Raw genomic sequence first — 22433 nt, 5'->3', positions numbered from 1 at the left:
ATCTACCCTGTAATACTCTGCGTAGGAAGGATTCCTGGAGGAAGTGATGCTCCTTGGCATTTTTTTTTTTTAATATATTTTATTTATTTATATATTTTTTTTACAGGGAGGAAGGGAGAGGGATAGTTAGAAACATTGATGAGAAAGAAACATCAATCAGCCGCCTCCTGTACATGCCCCACTGGGGATGTGCCCGTAACCCAGGTACATGCCTTTGATCGGAATTGAACCTGGGACCTTTCAGTCCGCAGGCCGAAGCTCTATCCACTGAGCCAAGCCAATTTTGGCTGCTCCTTGCATCTTAACTTTATTTCTGTTTATCATGTAATTCCTAATTCCATCCATCTCTTCTACTAGACTATATAAGCTTTGCAGGACAATCTTGTTACACAGCTTTAGGCACAGCTCCTAGCACATTACAGGCATTAAATATGAATGTTAATATATTATTTATGCCCAGTAGCTAACATATCTGATAGGAATTTATTCTGGATGCAAGGTAAGTATTTACTTATTTCCCACCTGGGGATTCTGTTCAGAACCAACTTAAGAGCAAAAATTGAGAAGAAAATTGCTTGCTTTTATTGTGTGCTCACACAGCATCTGGTCTGGCTCAGTGGATCAAGTCCTCATTAGTTGGTCATCAATCACCTATATAAAGCCAAGCATGGCCTGATGGGGACCAAAAATAATAGATGCATGAAGAAATAATTTTACAAAGTACATCCGGATCTAGGATCACACGCCACCTGGGCTGCTGAGCCACAGTCAGAGCCGTGCTCCTGAAGGGGCCTTGTAGCACTTCTTGGCTGTTTCATAAACAAGGCTGCGGAAAACAATGACAAGGACAAAAAACAGGGTTGCAAGAGTCCAGACCAGATTTTAGCAGAAGGCAGAACTCACCCACCTCCTATGCGGAAAACTCTCGTTAGTCTGAAGGGCCAGAGTTGGAAGTGCACTCCTTAAAATGGGTTGCTCAACGCTCCCATGATGGTCCTGATCAAATATAATGGCATTACCTAGGGTTGTAAGAAGTATTAACCCTTTGCACTCCGAACCATTCTGGACATTGGCTACCAGTTACTCCGAACCATTCTGGACATTGGCTACCAGCTACTCGACGCTACTTTGCGAAACGTGCGTTGAATTAACTCAATTCCCCGTAATCACTAATAAACTGCAATGTCCCCTGAGAGGGGACATCCGAGTGATATGCTAGAATTCCGATGTCCCCTGAGAGGGGACAGCGGAGTGCAAAGGGTTTTAATTATAACTATGGACCTAAATGAACTCTCAAGAAAGTGTCATCAGAGAAGAGCAGTAGGAATGACTGGGTACAGGGACAAATTGCTTAATGAGATATTGGAACATAGGAGAGAAAATTGTCAGAATGATGTCCTGATTGTTAGTTGCTTCAAATACAACAAGATAACTCACAACTAGTGAATCTAGTGAACCCTAGGTAACAAGCTGTTTTACATTTTTGTTCTCTTTTAAAAAATATATATTTTATTGCGGAAACCGGTTTGGCTCAGTGGATAGAGTGTCGGCCTGTGGACTGAAGGGTCCCAGGTTCTATTCTGGTCAAGGGCATGTACCTTGGTTGCGGGCACATCCCCAGTAGGGGGTGTGCAAGAGGCAGCTGATTGATGATTCTCTCTCATCAATGTTTCTCTCTCTCTCCCTTCCTCTGTGTTAAAAAAAAAAATATATATATATATATATATATATATATATATATATATATATATATATATGTGTGTGTGTGTGTGTGTGTGTGTGTGTGTGTGTGTGTGTGTTTTAACGCTCACTGAGCCAAACTGGCTTCGGCTTCTTCGCCCCTTTCAAGATATGATGACACAGCGGCAAGTCTGGCCTCTTGTTATCAGATTGATTCAGCTTCCAGCTTCCAGGTGCTGTCCAGGGAGCTTTGATAGAACCCAGAGGGCAGCTCCAACTTACCAACCCCTGGGTAACTACTTAACCCTTCTAAGTCCATTTTCTATTCTGTAAAAGAGAATATCAAGTGCCTATTGCCTCGGGTGGTGATGGACATAATGCATATCAAATACCTGCCAGTTTGCAGCATGTATGTACTCAATAGATGTCCAAAAATATCAAGGCATTTTTTATTACCTTCAACAATAATCTATAATAATTAGAGCGTAACATGCTAATTAGACTGGACACCCTTCCGGACGAAGCCGGGCCTGTGAGGGAAGCTGGTGCCGGCAGCTGGGGGAAGGCAGGCCTGCTTTTACACGATTTCATGCATCGGGCCTCTGGTGTGAAAACTCTCTTACTCTATCTTGCTTGGACTTTATCCAAGTTGGCCATCCTTAGAAATTAACTTTCTTTGGCAGACTTCATCAGGCTTCTGCCAAATTCTGGGTTTCTCCGTTCTCAAGACAGCTGAAGGATGCTGCGCACTCCTGCCTGCCAAGTAATTCACTTTTAACGAGAAAGTAACACAAGGGGCTGGCTTTTCTTTTACATCAAAGGAATAAAACCCACATAAAGCTACTACCTTTTCTCTTTCAAGGGAAGCTAACCAGACCATAATTTACATTCAGAATTGTTTGGCCAACGGAGATTGTCTGTCATCAGACCTGCAACCTCACTTTGGTAACAATGGCTCTCATTGACTGAGCAGCCACGATGTGCTTGGCACTGTGGCAAGCACTTTCCCTTTATTGACTCATTAATGCCCTGTACAGAGAAAGTGAGCCACAGAGTAGTCTGCCCAAGCCATAAAGCAGATTAAGTGGTAAAGCCAGGTTTCAAACCTATTACCTCTAACGGTTTCTCTTGGCACGGATTCTAATTTACCACCATTATCAGTCATACCAACAAATAAGCATCCAGTTCCAGAAATGAAGAGTGTTGACTTTACACAATCATTAAGTCCTCTGTGCCCACGTTGTTCATTAATGCAGATCCGACAGAAGCATGAAAATTGGTAATGACACATAATAGGTCTATAATAAATTTAGTCATAAAATTATATATATTTATAAAATTATATTATTTATATCATAGACCTTGATACTTAATGTTTAAAATAACAAAGCAGCCCAACTGGTGTGGCTCAGTGGTTGGCATTGACCTATGAACCAGGAGATCAGAGTTCCATTCCTGGTCAGGGCACATGCCCAGGTTTTGGGCTCAGTCCCCAGTGTGGAGCGTTCAGGAGGCAGTTGATTGAAGATTTTCTCATCATTGATGTTTCTCTCTCCTTCCTTCTCTGAAAACAATAAAAATATATTAAAATAACAAAGCAAATGGCATCTTTCATATTAAAAACATTTTCTCCTTCATTCTAACACCCCACAGTCTTACTATGTATTATTAGCAAATGTGCTAATAATGTAAGTCAGTAGCATTTGTCCAATGTTTTGAAGCAAACATCACTAATTACCTGAAATCATTTCACAAAAACAGTTTGCTTTTCAATTAAAACAAAGATTGACTATTTTCTTTATAATTCTTGTATTTTTGAATATTTTATAACACTTATTTACTTACTTAATATATTTTACTTTTTTATAGAGAGGAAGGGAGATGGAGAGCTAGAAACATCAATGAGAAATTTCAATCAGCTGCCTTCTGCACACACCCTAGGTGTGCCCGCAACCATGGCCTTGACCGGAATCAAACCTGGAACCCTTGAGTCTGCAGGCCGATGTTCTATCCAAGGAACTAAACCGGCTACAGCTATAACATTTATTTTTACAAGTCAGGGAAAAAACTTAAAGTGTAGCCGTAAACTCCAAGTTTATTTTTCAAAACAAGGAATATTTTACTTTTATTAAGATAGAGAGGGAGAGAAACATTGATGTGAGAAACATGAGTGGCTGCCTCCCATACACACCACTACCAGGGATCGAGCCCAAAACCTGGGCATGTGCCCTGACCCGGAACCCAACCAGCAACCTGCCAGTGCATGAGACGGCGCTTCACCAACTGACACATCAGCCAGGCACAAAGGCTTCAGTTTCACCTTGGTGGTGGGATAATGAGTAAACATTAAGCAACTCAGGAACAATAAATAAATAATAAGTGCTAAGCACACACACAGAACAAAACGAATGCAGGAGTTACAATAAAAATCTTTATTTAGGTTTGGTCAGTACAGGGAAGATATACTGGAGTCACAGAGCAATATGCATGAACAGGGTACAACAGTTCATAAAAACTGAGTAACTATGCACACAAATTCTTAAACATTCAGTCACCTAAAGAGAAAATGCAGATGTATGGTGGGAAAAAAAAAAAAAACTGTATCAAACACTGAAACTACCATAGGACTCCATCAATAAGTCCAACTTTTAGTGATAAAACTACTGTACTGGGCAAACTCGGCAGTCATAAGCCCACATCTACTCTAACAAGTCTGAATGGTGCATAAGCATAGTAACAGCATGAGTAAGAATGGCCTACACAGCACAGGTTCCAGAGAGACACAGATTTATACAGACATCATCGTGTTATACTTTAAGGAAAGAGTTTCATTTACAACTTCACATTAACTCATATAAAAATAACCTGACCTTACACAAAATGTCCTTTTAGCAACAAAGTAATTAACTGTTACAATTTCCAAAGTGGCAGAGGTATTGAAGCAAAGAAAACAAAACACACCCACCGAAAAAAGGCCAATTGTGACAAAAGTATGCATTAATTTTCTGATAGCATCCTCTCCCAAATTAAATGACACTGTATAAAAATTTGCTGGAAAAATATTACAAAACTGAGCCCTGTACATTTACACTCGAGTCCAAGCCATTCTGAATGTGGCGGGAACCCGCAGTTCGGTTACCTTTCCCACTCACGGTTTTCTCCTCTGGAGGGTCCTGGTTGGAGTCTGTGTCATTTAAGTGGTGTGTGAGCGAGTTCTCACTGCCCGTGGGAGAGTCTACGCTTTCATACCCCGCACTGAGTTGGTTTACGTAACTACCACCTCCTTTGCCAGTTCTCTCCTCTGAGCTGTTGGAGGCCTTATTACCATTCCCTGGAGAAGGAGGAAAGCCATCTTCAGTGGTGTCCCCCTCCCTGTGACATCCAGACCCAGACGTCCTCGGCCGGGAGGCGCTGCCATTGCTTGGTCCGTTGGCCAGCCGACTGCAATCTTTACCTGGGGCCTCAGCCTGTCCTACAGGCTCCGAAGACGTAGTCCTGCTGGTGCTTGGGGCTGGGGCTTGAGACTGCTGCTGTTGGTACTGAGCCAACTGCTGGCGTGTCTCCTTCAGTTGCTGCTGAAGAACTAGAATGGTACTCTGCATACCCTCTACCTCTTCGTCAAGTTGAATGATGAAGTCATTCAGTTCTGTGCAAAGGAGAGTCAAACCTACTTTAATATCGCTTATAGCATATTTTTAAATACTTCAATTCTAAAATTGACTTTTTAAATTTTGCTTGGAATTTTAAAACAGCCATTTAAGAATGAGGTTTGTTTGTTGTTTTTTGGGGGGTGGGGCAGAGAATAGATGATTAAAATATATACATTAAAGCAATCAAGTTTGAATTGATTCACACCACCTAGCTATTAATACACTGATTACAGCCCACAACATCTGCTTCAGGTCTCCAGGATCGGGGAATGTCTGGCTCACGGGCCAGAAAGGGCCATGAAATCATTTCGTCAGACCCTGTCAAGGCATCGGAGAGGTAATTAACTGTGTGACCACATATAGCAGGCTCATTTTTAAGTTGGGAATTTTGGCCCACAAATGATGTTATAAATAGACAAATGGCAGTTGGCAGAGAAGGTTCCCCATGCTTGGTTTAACAGTGGGCCCACACGCCTGGTCCTCTTATCCATCCTCTTAGCAAGTGATTATTTTCAGCTACACAGCGGGGTGAGCCCCTAGGGAGCAGGGTGGTCCTCGACTCTAACACTCCAAAGAGGCCTAGGCTGTAACGAAGGGACCATTCCACATTAAAAATCAAAACAAAACAAAACAACCCAACAGAGAAAATAACTCTTGAAAATTTATGAATACAATGTGCATTAGGATCTAAAAGCTTTTGGGGAAGAAGTTCTCACTACCATACAAAATCTCAGATTTACAAATAAGAACTATCACTTTGAAAAGGTAGTTTTAAAGATATTTGACTACCGATCATTGAAATTAACTCAGATATATTAATTAATAATTTTCAAAGTTTAGATATTTGCCTATTAATCTTCCTCATAAAGAGGAGAAACGGCTATATACTGGCCCAAAAAAAGGATGGAGTTGACAAATTTGGTTTGCCTTAGCAAATTTAAATATGACTTATAGAACCTTAACAGGTACAGTCCATCATACACTTTTAGACCACTTGAAGTAGACAAATAACAAGATTTACAATTAGAAAAATTGGTTAAATAAAAAAATTCTCCTTTGAAAGCACTGATTATAAATTTGTAGATTTGTGTAATGCCTTAGTAATGCCTTTCTCTTTTACCAAATTGTGTAATGCCTTTCTCTTTTACCAAATTCCACCCTGAAAAACAAAAGCTTATGAAATTTACACAATCAGGAGTGGGGAGAAAACCACCATAATTAAATGGCTTTGTTTGTTAACTAACTAGATGTTTCATTCATAATTTTATAGAACCATTGGCCAGAGATTACCATGTAAAGAACCTAATCTGTAATATTCATGCCTGGCATTTTTTAAAGCCAGTGCAACATTAACCAAGCTTTTCAAAAAACCCCTTACCATCCTGACTGCTTTTAAGCTCCTCACTATATTTCTTCTGTAAAGCCAACTCTGCTTCAAGTTGTGCAATACGTCCCTGGGACAGCTGCCTTCCAAGCTCTTGATTCTCCTGGATAAGCATTCGACACTTCGCCATTAACTTTTTGCCTGTTTGGCTGCAAAGGAAAGAGCCATCCATCACAAAATGAAGACAAAACGGTCTACAACCTTCTTTGCTTGCAATTAGTATGCAATTCAGGTAACAGGTACAGAACATAACTATGTTACAGCATGTGCCGCCCTGTGAGTACCATCTTCTTCTCTTGAACACATCCATCTTCTGCATTTCAGTATTCTGCCAATTCAGCAGCAAAAATAAACCCTAAACCAAAAGTACCCAAATGGCCACTTTTTATTGCTATTACTTGAATAACTCTAAAATCTACTTATTCCAAATTATCATTTAAAATAGAAACAGGCCAGTGAATTAACACACATCTTAAATATGCCAATATAATAAAACACTAAGGTACTTAGTTTTATGGAACAGAAGAGTCCTTGAAAAAATAAATGCAACACCACAAATGTACAATTCTTTAAAATAATATATGAAAATCAGTACCTATAAATGTAAATGCGAGTATATTTATTCTTGCCAGAACAGTATTTAATAAGGATGCCTCTTAATAGGCAGTTTTCCTAGGAATGTTTATTACATTAATGGGGGCATGTTCAGTAATTGTTTTTAAAGAAGCTTTTAAAAATAGAGGCTTGAGACTATTCATATTCATCAATCCCTCATTTAACTTTTTTATAAGATATAGTTTTGAGTTATCTTACAATATGACAATAAGGTTTATAAATTTAATATTGATATGTGGTTAAGATTTTCTTGATATTATAAAAGACTGTCCTTAGGACACAAAAATAAGACTTATCACAAATAATACAAATATTTGCCAAATTAGGGTATATACTTTCACAAATTAGTTACCAAGTGCTAATGAAACATACTATAGAGCCTACATGCAAATATACAGCAATTATAAAAAATGCAATCAATAGTGCTGTCTAAATAAAATTTTACTGTTTTTGCTTCAATAATCACAATAGAAATAATGACTTTTAAAGAGATCTGATTTAAATATATAATCATATATATTACCTTTGAGCCCTAGATATGAAGTTTGATATTCTTATAATGGCATTTAGTTTAGAATGACCTCACTGCCTTAAAAAATATATATTTTCTGCTGACACTTTGTGTTTATTTTATTTAAAAAATATATTTTATTGATTTTTTACAGAGAGGAAGGGAGAGAGATAAGAGTTAGAAATGTCGATGAGAGAGAAACATCGACCAGCTGCCTCGGTGGGGGTGTGCCCGCAACCAACGTACATGCCCTGGACTGGAATTGAACCCGGAACCTTTCAGTCCGCAGACCGGTTTTGGCAATTTTAAAAAAATATATTTTATTGATTTTTTACAGAGAGGAAGAGAGAGGAATAGAGTTAGAAACATCGATGAGAGAGAATCATCTATCAGATGCCTCCTGCACACCCCCTACAGGGGATGTGCCTGCAACCAAGGTACATGCCCTTGAACAGAATCAAACCTGGGACCTTTCAGTCTGCAGGCTGATGCTCTATCCACTGAGCCAAACCGATTTTGGCTGTGTTTATTCTTTTAGTGAGGTTCCTACCGCACCCCCCCCACCCCCGCCCAATATATTTAAGAATGCATCTAATTTTATTAAGCCTTAGGACTTTTAAATGGGAGTAATTCTTTCTTTGACTCTTGCAAGATTCTTTTCCTGAGAGCACTTGTTCTAACCTATCATCCTTATGCAAACCTGTGGTGAAGTACAGCCTGGGTTACCACTGGCTCCAAGAGCCCCAGGTAGAAGCAGCGAGTCAAGTCAGCACTGTAGTGAAGGTTTATTAGCTACCCTTCCTGTTTGTTGCTGCTGTTGCTACAGATCGCTCCCATTTCCCCTGAGCAGACTTGGGCCTCCACTGAACAAGTATCTAGAAATCAAACGAGGAATTAAGAAACAGGCAGCACTGTCAACCATGCTGATGCTCCTTCCTCCCACTTTGTTGCCATGGTCACACTTTTTCTTGCTAAGTATGTAACCTCAGTGTTTTCCAACTAACCTGAAAAATTTTATATAGACTGAACAAAGGTTAGAAAAAAACTAAAATCAATAACTGTGAGATGACTTACTCTCACAAAGTAGCACAAATTCTAATGCAAAAATATTTCATTTATGAAGTCATACCTTTACATAAACAAATGCCTGCTCTAAGATAATACGATCACTTCTAAAATTAATAATTACTGCCGAGACCGGTTTGGCTCAGTGGATAGAGCGTCGGCCTGCGGACTGAAAGGTCCCGGGTTCCATTCCAGTCAAGGGCATGTACCTTGGTTGCAGGCACATCCCCTGTGAGGGGTGTGCAAGAGGCGGCTGGTCGATGTTATTCTCATCAACGTTTCTAACTCTCTGTCCCTCTCAATTCCTCTGTGTAAAATCAATAAAATATATTTAAAAAATAATAATAAAATTAAATTAAATTAATGATTACTGCCCTGACTGGTTTGGCTCAGTGAATAGTACACTGGCCTGCAACTGAAAGGTTCCAGGTTCAATTCTGGTCAAGGGCATGTACCTTGGTCGAGGGCACATCCCCAGTAGGGGGTGTGCAGGAGGCAGCTGATCGATGTTTCTCTCTCTTTCCCCCTTCATTTCTGTAAAAAAATAATAATAAATAAATAAATAAAATATATTTTTAAAAGAATATATATTTAAAAAATAAAATGGTTACTAAAATAAATCTTAACAGAACTGTTCTTCTTTAAACATTCTATAACTTTGTTATTTTACTAATTATGCTATTTAAAATTTGTGTTGTGGCCGGGACCGGTTTGGCTCAATGGATAGAGCGTCGGCTTGGGGACTGAAGGGTCCCCGGTTCAATTCCGGTCAAAGGCATGTACCTTGGTTGCAGGCACATCCCCAGTAGGGGGTGTGCAAGAGGCAGCTGATCGACGACTCTTTCTCATCGATGTTTCTAACTCTCTATCTCTCTCCCTTCCTCTCTGTACAAAATCAATAAAAAATATATTAAAATAAATAAATAAAAAAATTTGTGTTGTGTTCATTATATCACAAAAACATAAGAATTTAATTATAAGTAACTGTTTCTGGAATAATATTTAACTACCAAAAAAAAAAAAAAAATCCAAGCCATTCCAAAATTAAATAATTCACAAAGAAAATATAATAGGAATTAATTTCATCGAAAAAACTTATAGAAAACAAAAAACAAAAAACCTTATACAAAAGAATGGACACTGTACATTGCTTTGTTATTAAGGGAGCCAGGATATCTTGGAGAGCTGTACACAGTTATCTAAAACTGTGGTTAACTGAAAACTGAACACTGCCAAAATACTGAAACACACCCCTCTTAATATTGTAAGACATATGCATTAACACACGCATAAAATATTTAACCTACAGTGGGCAAAGTAATTGAGGGAAGTTCTCTCAAAATGAAAAAAATAGGAAAAAACAAAACAAAAAACCCACCAAAAGCAAAATCACAACCCGTTCTATTTTAATTATTCTTGATATGGTATTGATTATGTACTATTTGTTTGAAGTTAATGAAGTACTTATGAATAGTATCTAGAATACCCTGGCTCATAGCCTATTTTTTCAGATAATAAAAATCCATTTATAGGTGATTAAAATACACTAATACAATGGAAATATTACATAACCATTAAATATCAAGCTACATGAACTAAAAAATAAAAAAAAAATGCCCAAGAAATGAAGTGGAGAACAAAGCAAAGCGGCCAATCATCTGTAGCATGTTCACATTTGTTTAAAACCAATATATGCGATGACTTTATATGCATAGCAATTATCTTCATGATACCCAAGGAATTTAACAGTGGTTACTGCTCCTGGAGAATAGAATGGGGAAGGGCAAGGTCACATCCAGGAGTGACTCTCACTTTTCGTCTTCACTTTTCTTCATTCCTTTTCAACTTTATTCATGAGCATGTATTAACTTATCAATTAAAAAACTTTTAACAGCAAGAAGAAAAAACCCACAGACCCCAAACTGACTGTTACCTAAATGCCAAGAAAGATGCTGGCTATATTTAAGTACATGTTAATTATACATTTTATAAATTATTTCTTGACCTACTAAAAATACTTAGGTCATTTCTACTATGATCTTAAATGGCATAAAATACTGTATATACAAAAGCCTTAACGTGGGCACAATAAGCTAATTTCAAGCAGATTTGGTTACTTACTCTCTAACCCCCACTAAAAATGAGAATCTTAGAAGCCGATTTCTTGCTGTAAAGTCACACAACAAACCACTTCTTAAACCCACCCTCTGCCCCACAATCAGTTCCCTAAAGCATAAACATACATGATACTTACAATTGATTTGAATGATTAAGAGAGAACTTAAGTCACCCTTGTTAAAATTGCACTTAAACGTTGGGACAATCTGGAACATTTATCTTCACTCATCTTAGACTCCATTATCACCAAGAGAAAATTCGAATTGGTGACTTATAGAATGATCTGAAGAAAAAAATTCACCTCCAGGACTGGATGGAAGCATGAAGAAAATGCCTCATTTATCTAAATGATCAAATGAACTTGCTGGAAATAATCACTATACCTTCTTTTTTCCATTCACAAAATGTCTCCCTTAGGCCAGCCCACAGGTCCCATACACATTTCCCCAATCTTCTGACAGGCACCTGTGAAGCTGTCCCACAGGAATTTCTACTTCAATATCCTGGGACAAGGCGTCAAAAAGGAACAAGTGTCAAGTGTCCTTGTCTTTTGGTGCCAGCTGGAAAACAGAGGCAGCCTTTCCTTTCCTTCGAAGAGCACAGCAACACTTTCCCCAAATCAATCTGCTCTCCACAGCCCCCAAAATCAAAATGGTAAAATTACAACAAAATCAGCATAGTATTCCTTGAACTTTAAAAAAACAACTATTAAAGGCACATTTAATTTAATATCAAGAGTGCGATACAAAAGGCCCAAAATACAATGAAGGAACACATTCCCCCATTACACCAATGACAAAGCTCTTTCAACATGTGCCTGTTGAATGAAATGGGGATTTAATAAATTTCACTACTAAAAAATAATGCAGTGAGTCTCATCACAGCCAATATCCTTATACAATCTAGTTGTGAAATGAATGTTTATAATGCTTCAAACAGTTTAAACCTGAAGTTTGATACCACACCTTCATGTTTGTACAGTCCTCAGTAAGATTATCTACAGTATTAGCAGCCATTCAAAGAACAGACCGTTGATTCAAACCACATTGATTTAAGGCTCAATCAATAGAGAGCTCCAAACAAAATGGTCAAATATATGAACTACTTGTACTGATCTCTATTAAGTAGTTTCTTAGCAAGTAAACCCTTGAAATGCAAAATTCACCTCATTTAAGTTTTGACCAAGAAGTTCAACAACAATCATGAAGTCCACAGTCTTATAGGCAAAACTGATATACAGTGTCTCTAAGTCACTATGCTCAAGGTTAAGAGCGATGCATAATCCATTTTTACATTTTACTGGAATTTTACATGTTCAATTCATGATTTTAAATCTCTAGGTTTTCATTCCTCCAAACTGTCTGAAGACACAGTGTGCCACAGACTTAAGACTTCTGTTTCTCCCTCTATTTTCTTCAAACAGAAACATTTCTCAAGTGTCTACATGTCCTAGAAGGGGAATTTTTCGGAGGTGGCCACTTCTTCGGAATAGTCCGACGCCATCAGGCCTCTGAAGCAAGGGGAGGGGGAAGAGAAAAAAGCTGAAACACAAGGGTCATCTGGTAAGTTTTACATTAGCCATTACAAGCTGGATAGTATAAGAAATGTGGCTTTTTTGGCTCAAAAAGTCTGAGTCTTGGTGTGGAAACGAGTACTTGGCTGTCCCACCACAGCTTTCTCGCAGTGGGACTGTCAGGGAAGTCTTGACTGGGGAGTATGATTTGTTTACCTATCAGGCGTAAACTTCCAGGCACTCAGTTCATTTTGGGCTTGTTCCAGTTTGTCTTTAGTCTGTTCCAGTTCACCTTTCATTTTTAGGAAAAACAAGTTGATCGCGGGGTCCACCATTGTTGATCTCAGTTGGGCGACACTGGGCTGCTGGACTTGCTTGAGGTACTGGATTTGAGTCTGTGCAAAGCAAAAGAAACAGTTACTGCCAAATCAAAGGAGACAGACATAAGAAGGTGGGCTAAAATCCATTTCATTCGCTGTCTATGCCAACTTGCTTATTAAAACACTCCCTCTTGATCTTAAAATCCTCTAAAGTAAAAATTAAAAACAATTATTTAAGGTTATCTTTAAATTAAGGATATTTAAGGAATTAAGGCCATTTGGTTGCATTTCCATATTTGGAAACTTTAAATAAAGAGGCTACATCTTACTTTGCAACCAAAACAGTACAAAAAAGGAAAGAAAATCGATCATATTTATTAAAAATTCTAGCAATCACTGGAAAAAAGACCAAGTTTAAAATATTAATTATATAACATTATAGTACTTTACTCAAATTTGTAGCTTGGGAGTTATTTTAAATACAATACAAATCCCTTAAAAATATACCAGCTACAATATTATAATTTGAAACACACACTTGCATTTCTAGATTAAAACATGTAGTATTTATATTTACATGAGTTGGCATTACTTTATAAACAGCATTTTAAGCCAAAAGAAATTCTATGATTATTTTGCCCCTTTGGAGTAGATCTGAATCACAGAATTGTAAAGCTGGAAGGTGACTGACCTAGTCCAAACTGCTTACTTCTGAGAAATTAAATAAACCAAGTGTCCACGAATACAGTTATTTCGGTGCCGGAACTGGGACTAGAATTGTAGCTCTCAAGCCTCCTGATCCCGATCGAGGGCTTTTCCTACCACAGCAGAACTTCCCTACTCACACATGAAACCTTCCTTTTCTCTCAGTTGTACTCTTTACTATCACCTTAAAAATACCTAAAAATAAGTAAAATTTAGTTCTGTTAGCTCAATGAAATACAGTTTATTGGCTTTAAATACATCACTTGCTTCACACCCAAAGAAGATATGGTTCAGGATCTTGCTCCACACTAAAGCTTAAATAAGATTTAGGTTATCATTTCATAAGTAGCTAATTTCTATAATAAATTTAGTAAAAGTAAAAAATATACTGAATGGATTTGGGATACATTTAATTACTATTTCATTGAGCTAACAGAACTAAATTTTACTTAACTCAAGGAGATTTAGTAACTCATTAAAAAAAAATTTTAAATTAATTTCGGAGAGGAAGGATGAGGAAGAGTGATAGAAACATCAATGATGAGAATCATTGATCGGTTGCCTCCTGCATGGTCCCTACTGGGATCAAGCCTGTAATCCGGACAATGTGCTCTTGACAAAATCGATCCCAGGACCCTTTAGTCTGCAGGCCAACACTCTATCCACTTAGCCAAACCGGCTAGGGCTTAAGTAACTAATTTTAAACAAGAAAATACAACTATTTATTCAATGTAAGGCCAGTTGCTAAGACAATTTAATAGGAATAAAGCATGCCATACAGTACATACCAATACTACCACCACGAAAGAAAACACTGCCTCTCCAACACCAACATATTAGGTCTAGTAATAATTAATGTCGTTTTCTAATACTTTTTAAAATCAAATTTATTTAAACAATACCACAAAATTTAATCAACAATATAGTTGCCGTTGTTTTCTACTACTTGTGCCCAACGCTCAGGAAGCATTTTAATCCCTCTGTTGTAAAATTCTTGTGATTTTGATGCAAAAAATTCGGTCAATGCATTTTTGAGGCATTCTTCATTATTAAATTTTTTTCCAAGAAGAAAGTTTTGCAAAGAACGAAACAAATGGTAATCGGAAGGGGCAATATCAGGAGAATATGCAGGTTGAGGGAGAACTTCCCATTCCAACTGGCGCAGTTTTTCAGCAGTGATTCTTGCAGTATGCGGTCGTGCGTTATCGTGGTGAAGAATTACGCCCTTCCGATTAATCAGCGCGGGTTCTTCTTCTCTTAAAGCTTGGGCTAACCTTTCCAATTGGGCACTATACACTGCACTTGTAATGGTTTGGTTAGATGGTAAAAGTTCATAATGAAGAATTCCTTTAAAATTCCACCAAACACACAACATCACTTTTTTCGCATGCAAGTCAGGTTTTGGCGTGGGCTGCGGAGCCTCATTTTTGTCCAAGCATTGAGGCCGCCTTTTCAAATTAACATACAGCACACATTCTTCATCTCCGGTAACAATTTGCTCTAAAAACGACAAACGGTTTTGACGAGAGAGGAGCGAACTGCAAATTGTGTCTCTTTGATTACGGTTGTTGTCGGTCAACTCATGAGGAACCCATTTTCCAAACTTTTGAACTTTGCCAAGTGCACGCAATTGATTGGAAATTGTTTTTTGTGAACAATTTTAAGTTGTCGCAAGCTCTTGTTGGGTAATTTGAGGATTTTGCACCAAAAGCGCTTAAAGAGCTTCTTGATCAAAATTGGACACACGGCCTCGACCACTCTTGTCATCTAACGAAAAATTTCCCTCGCGAAATTTCTCAAACCAATGCTGGCATTTTCTGGCGCTAACTGCATCTTGACCAAGAGCACTACAGATGTTTTTTGCAGCCTCACTTGCTTTTCTTCCTAATTGGAACTTGTAAAGCATGCAGTGCCGAATATGCTCTTCATCCGCCATCTTCTTAGCCCTAGTTTTGCAACAAAAACCAAACCAAACACAAACTTTTTCAAGCAAAACTTGTTAATTGCACTTCACACGTTCTGTAGATACCACGTGTTTGAAGGTTATGTCAATACAAGTCAACGCCAAGCAAGATTTTAAACGAATGTTTAAAAACGACATTATTACTAGACCCGATAGTTGCTATTTAGATGTACAGTGAACTGCATCTGCCACATTAACCTTGACCTTTCCCTCTTTTTGTTCCTGCTGCCCTTTCTGTAAAACTTCCCTCTGCATTCTAACCGAAAGAATACAGGTGTGAGTTGCTCAGCAGGCCTGTGCAGGGGAAAGCTGTAAAAAATGTGGCTGGGAAGGTTAGAGTCTATTGGGTCGGCAACTAAGTAATTGCGGGTTTCACACATATATGGCTTCAGTTGAATTTTTAGGTTTGCAGACGTAGTACAAATGTAAAACACATTTTGTTATTTGATAGTTGGCTATTCAGCTGTTAATCAGTAAAAAAAGTTTTTTGATCTGTTTTGTAGTTTTCGTTTGGCGTTCGTTGATAAATGGAAAATCAAAAGGAACATTTTCGTCATATTTTGCTTTTTTATTTCCGCAATGGGAAAAACGCATCGCAAGCTCATAAAAAGTTATGTGCTGTTTATGGTGACGAAGCCTTAAAAGAACGGCAGTGTCAAAATTGGTTTGCCAAATTTCGTTCTGGTGATTTTTCACTCAAAGATGAAAGACGCTCTGGTCGTCCAGTTGAAGTTGATGACGCCCTAATCAAAGCAATAATCAATTCGGACTGTCACAGTACAACACGTGAGATTGCAGAGAAGCTTCATGTATCACATACATGCATTGAAAATCACTTAAAACAACTTGGCTATGTTCAAAAACTCGATACATGGGTTCCTCACGAACTGAAAGAATCACAGTTAACGCAACGCATTAGCAGCTGCGATTTGCTAAAGAAACGTAATGAAAATGATCCATTTTTAAAACGACTGATAACTGGCAATGAAAAATGGGTTGTTTACAACAATATCAAGCGGAAAAGATCGTGGAGCAGGCCAGGTGAACCAACTCAAACAACATCAAAAGCTGATATTCATCAAAAGAAGGTTTTGTTATCAGTTTGGTGGGATTACAAAGGAATTGTCTACTTTGAACTCTTACCACCCAACCGAACGATCAATTCTGATGTCTACATTGAACAACTAACGAAATTAAACAATGCAGTTGAAGAAAAGCGGCCCGAATTGACAAATCGAAAAGGTGTTGTATTCCATCATGACAATGCAAGGCCACACACATCTTTGGTCACTCGGCAAAAATTAATGGAGCTTGGTTGGGATGTTTTGCCACATCCACCATATAGTCCTGACCTTGCACCATCTGATTACTTTTTGTTTCGATCTTTACAAAACTCCTTGAATGGTAAAAATTTCAATAATGATGATGATGTCAAATCGTACCTGATTCAGTTTTTTACTAATAAAAACCAGAAGTTTTTTGAACGTGGGATTACGATGCTGCCTGAAAGATGGCAAAAGGTTATTGATCAAAATGGGCAATACATTACAGAATAAAGTTATTTAGTTCCATGAAAAAATTCTTTTTTAAAAAATCCGCAATTACTTAGTTGCCGACCCAATAGTCGAGATAACCTTAAAATCTAGGTTGAAAAGACAAAAGAGTGATGTGGCATCAACAAAGGCTTGATCAGGCATGATACGTTCAACTGCCAGTGTATATATGATAGCTGAAGAATCACAAAGATGAGTCAGTAGCACATATTGTCTAAAGCAGTGGTCGCCAAACGGTGGTCCGAGGACCACTGGTGGTATGCAAGGTCCGAAAGGTTGGCGTCTGCTGGCCTAAAGCAAGCAGTGAGATGTACCTGAACTAGGATAACAAGAGGAGGACTCCAGCCGAAACCGGTTTGGCTCAGTGGTAGAGCGTCGGTCTGCAGACTGAAAGGTCCCAGGTTCGATTCCGATCAAGGGCATGTACGTTGGTTGCGGGCACATCCTCGGTAGGGGGTATGCAAGAGGCAGCTGATCGATGTTTCTCTCTCGTCGACATTTCTAGCTCTCTATCCCTCTCTCCTCCTCTCTGTAAAAAATCAATATATTTTTTAAAAAAAAGAGGACTCCATAAGAGACAGTTCAAAACACACAGGTGTTATGAGGCATTACCACAACTATCCATTCTTACCCATCTATAGGTATTAGCCCTGGGAGGTAAGACTCATCCTTTGCATGCATAAGCATCTTAACACAATGCCATGCAAAACAGGGAGAACTAACACTATTAAATGAGTAAATGGTAGAATCTAGAATCCTACCAGAAAAAGGGAAGGATTAAATCGTTTTGAGACTGGGCAACTGAGATGCACTGCCCATTCCATTAGACATGAAAATCATAAGAGAAAAAAAATTTTTGTTGGAGGGATGGGTGTTACATAGGAAGAAAAACAGTAACATTCAAACTATTGGTGAGATTTCTTGGAACCAATGGCCAAAGATGAGAATGGTTAATAGTTGAAAATATAGAAAGTGAAGGTATGTGAGTACTGAAAAAAAGAGAAATTTATTAATGCATTAGTCAGTGACCTTATGGGGGGAGAGCAGGGATCAGTGGTAGTGAAGATGGAAACAAAAGGAGAAAAAGTGTTGAGAAGGTAGAGAAAATGACAAAGGCTACTGTTTTCTTAAGCAAAGTGACAAGTGAAGAATCATTTTGAAAAAGTCAAGAAAGAGGGACAAGAGACTTTTGTGGAAATGTAGACAGTCTCTGCATAGGAAGTAAAAGAATGAGAGAAGAAACAGGAATAGGACTGTGTCCCAACCTTAGTCCCCAGTGAACAGAATATTGCCTAATAATTAGATTAAAAACAAACAAACAAACAAAACTTTATTGATTTTTTTTACAGAGAGGAAAGGAGAGGGGTAGTTAGAAACATCTATGAGAGCGAAACATCGATCAGCTGCCTCCTGCACACTCCCTAGTGGGTATATGCCAGCAACCAAGGTTCATGCCCTTGACCGGAATCAAACCAGGGACCCTGGAGTCCGCAGGCCGATGCTCTATCCACTGAGTTAAATTGGTTAGAGCATATATTAGATTTTTATAAATGTGTCGAGTGGAGATTACACAAAATGATTCAAGAAAAGTTCAGGTTTTAAAATTAGAAACAGTGACAGAGTTCCTCTACTTAGTATAACTTAAATATACTCAAATTAAAAAAAAAAAGGCCAATACTGTGGAAGACAGCATAAAACTGAATCTAAATTCAACCACAACTAAACCATCAAATATGTCATTACATTTTAGATCTATGTAGACATGATACAAATGAAAGCTTAATAAAAAAAAAAAAAAGTCATATAAGTTGCTGATACTCAGAAAAATAGTCCACACATTTAGGGGTAAAGAACGCAGAGAAGAAACTAATCAGATGGTTGATTCTTTTTAAAAAGATATAGATTTTTACTGATTTCAAGGAGGAAGGGAGCGAGAAACATACCTAAGTGATGAAAAAGAATCATGGCTTGGCTGCCTCCTGCATAGCCCCTTGGGGAACAAGCCTGTGCCCTGACTGGGAATCAAATCATGACCTTCTGATTCACAGGACATGCCCAACCACTGAGTCACTTCAACTGGGTCACTGGTTGATTCTTGTATGTGTGCCGAGCGGGGAAGAAATGCATGTATTGGGATGACGCTCTAGCCAATGTTGACGAGCTACCCGGCCAGAGCACAAAACCTAATTTTAAATCCAATGATGATAGGCTGTCTACCGAAAATTTACATCTAGCTATTTATATCTCAAAACATATCTATTTTTATTTATAAATTTATATGAATTTTTATTTATAAATTTATAATTATTATTAAGTATATATCGAATACAATTAGCTGAGTACTAATTAACACATGTAATGTGGACAAAAAACCAATTCCTCAAAGAGTTGAAACATCTGAAATACTTACAGTACACTCTTGCATCTCTTGCTCCTTGGTTGCCAGTCGCATTACAAGGATGTTTTCCCTTCGTGCAGACTCTTGCTGTTGCTGCTTTAGTTTTTCTTCCGACTCCCTTAAGCCAGTTACATCATTAGCTGGTAATTAAAAAAAATATATTTTTCAAAACATTATAAAATACAATTTCAAAACCAAACAGAACTAATGAAATGAAAGTTGTGATTGCCTTTGTCAAGGATAATAAAAACCAGGGTAAAAAATTCATCAAGTCTTTAGTTTCTCTCTGAACTCCTTTTAGAACAAGGAAGCTCATTCCCAAGCACAAAAGTGCTATTTAAGAAGGCAATGGTGTGACAGTGTGGTCCAAAGCCATCTAATATTAGATGGAATTACATTGTTACAGTCTAAGCTGTTTTAACTTAACACAGGAAACTTCACTATTTGCATCTGCTTATATTATACATTATTCACAGAGCCCTGGTTAGGATTGATTTTAACCTATTTAATATAACAAACATGTCTATAAATGCATGGACAATTACTACATTAAGTTTTCATAATGTTCATAACGTCCATGGATTATAAAATAGTTTTAACATAACTGAAATTTTAGGGTACTAAACTTTCTGAGCTTGGAAAACAATATTAGTTTTTTTCTTTTTAATATTTTTAAATAGATTTTAGAGAGAGAGGAAGGGAGGAGAAAGAAACATTAATGATGAGAAAGAATCATTGAATGGCTACTTCATGTAAGTCTCCTACTGGGGATCAAGCCTGATACCTGGGTATGTATTCAGACAGTGATCTCTTAGCTCATGGGTTGACATTCAACCACTGAGCCATACCAATTGGGCATAATATTGGTTTCTGTATTCATAAATAGTATGTTACTCTCAATGAAAAGTGACAGACTAAAAAGGTTCAATATTACAAACTTTGTTGGTACTTTTAGCAGATTTTGAAAAATATACCAATATCCTATTTTTACAATTTAAGTAACAATTAAGTTACAATTTAAATAAATTTATTACTAGTTGTTTGTATATACATTCTAGACTAATAACTCATGCTTTAATTCAAATTCCTCCGTGAAAGGGGTTAGGGACAAATCTAGGAAAGTGGCAAGTAGTTGTGAGTTTCCCTATCCATATTCTCTCAGAATTTTGCACATAATTCTGGTAAAATAGTCATGATAGTATATTATTGCATGTCAGTCTTCCCCAATGACTGGGAAATCCCCAAGAAGAGAGATCATCTGTCACTCACCTATTTCCTAGCACCAGTTATAGAACCTAGAGTTCTTTATAAAGTTTGAATAAAAATTACATTTGCTTAGCAAAATCAATTATCCTGAATGTCTGTAACAATCTAAAAAGAGATATTCATATGGTCTTTAGGAAGCTACAACTCAGACTTACAGTTCAGATCTGTGTACTTGCCCTCCAAAGCTTGCACATATGCTTCATACTGCTTCCATCTAGCACAAAAATAAACTCGTGTTAGTTGTTAAGTTGAAATTTATTAAAAAACTAAAACAAACAAAATCTGTAAACTTATAAATTTAACACCAAGAATTCCACTGAAATTTTTAAGGTCTCTTGCATTTTGAGATAGTTATAAATCTAGTTTAACCAATAATAAATCAGTCACTTCATTATTCCTTCTCAACTTAATAGAACTATATAAAAGGAAACACGGAGAAAAGTGTTTTCTCCTGAGAGCACCACGTGTGCTTCTCTGGGTCAGATCACACACCATACAGGACTTTGTATCACTGATGTTCAGCTCAATGCCAGGCATAATGGAAGCTGAGTAAAAAACCTACTACTACTTTCAGATACGCTTTCTACCGCAAACAAAAGGCATCCCCGATATAATAAAAATCTAATATGCTAAGTGTCTGGTTGTCCGTTCAACCAATCAAAGCATAATATCCTAATGGCATGCGAAAGCCACTGAACCGCTCGCTATCACATGACTGACTATGAGGGAGCAGACGCTCCAACAGGTAGGTTAGCTTACTGCTGGCGACCAGCAGACTGGGACTGAGAGAGATGGGCCAGACATGCCCTGGAGTCCTCCCACACTCCCTCCCCGGCCCCAATCATGCACCAGTTGGGTCCCTCAGCCTGGCCTTCACCCTGTTGCAATCGGGGACCCCTCGGGGGATGTCAGAGAGCTGGTTTTGGCTCAATCCCACAGGCCAGGCCAAGGGACCCCACTGGAGCACGAATTCGTGCACTGGGCCTCTAGCATAAAATATGTCTAATTATAGGAGACTGCAGGTTATCTTGGCTCTTTTGTGAAAAAGGCATGTGACTCTTTCAAAAATATTTATTTTTACTTGTAAAAAAAGGGGGAGAGAACATAATATATTTCAAGTCTATTTGTAAAGTTGTTATCAACTTGCATAAATGCCATATACTGTCAGAGCATGAGAAGGCTTTTCTGCCTCATAATATTCCCTATACACAAAACATAGGCTATATTAGCTGCTCTTGCAATGATTACACATAACAACAAAGTGTTTCTCAGTCATATGTTTAAGCACCTGCTAATGCAAGCATGACTTGCCCTGAATATTACTGTCTTGCTTACTGAAGAGCTATGTTTTCAAGCCACTCTTTAGTTGAAGCTAATCAAAAGTTAATCTTAGAAAATCTTTTTAAAATCTTAAAAACTTTTTTAAAAATATATTTTATTGATTTTTTTACAGAGGGGAAGGGAGAGAGATAGAGAGCTAGAAACATCGATGAGAGAGAAACATCGACCAGCTGCCTTTTGCACACCCCCTACTGGGAATGTGCCAGCAACTAAGGTACAATACATGCCCTTGACCGGAATCGAACCCAGGACCTTTTAGTCCACAGGCCAACGCTCCATCCACTGAGTAAACTGGTTTTGGCTCTCAAATCTATTTTTGCAAAACAACCACAAGATAAATTTCAGAAAATT

At 37.9% G+C, this 22433-nt stretch overlaps 1 protein-coding gene across 8 annotated transcripts in view; it reads right to left on the bottom strand.

The window, feature by feature from the left end:
- Positions 1–4093: 4093 nt before the first annotated feature.
- WTAP (WT1 associated protein) overlaps positions 4094–22433 on the bottom strand; it is a 33380-nt gene continuing 15040 nt past the window's right edge. For 4 of the 8 annotated variants that reach the window (XM_084889728.1, XM_084889726.1, XM_084889727.1 and 1 more), the window contains 5 exons: positions 20897–20955; positions 19488–19615; positions 12753–12931; positions 6709–6863; positions 4094–5326 (listed from right to left, as the gene is read on the bottom strand). In XM_084889728.1, coding sequence (XP_084745854.1) covers positions 4743–5326; positions 6709–6863; positions 12753–12931; positions 19488–19615; positions 20897–20955 — 1105 coding nt within the window. In that variant the 3' untranslated portion in view covers positions 4094–4742. Of the gene's footprint in view, positions 5327–6708; positions 6864–11159; positions 12932–19487; positions 19616–20896; positions 20956–22433 lie in introns of all 8 variants that reach the window. The other 4 variants (XR_014795510.1, XR_014795511.1, XR_014795512.1 and 1 more) reach the window with 2 other exon arrangements.

Source organism: Pipistrellus hanaki (assembly GCF_964339955.1).
Source record: "Pipistrellus hanaki genome assembly, chromosome: 7".
Taxonomy (NCBI): Eukaryota; Metazoa; Chordata; class Mammalia; order Chiroptera; family Vespertilionidae; genus Pipistrellus; species Pipistrellus hanaki.
This window is presented reverse-complemented; position numbering and strand designations above follow the sequence as displayed.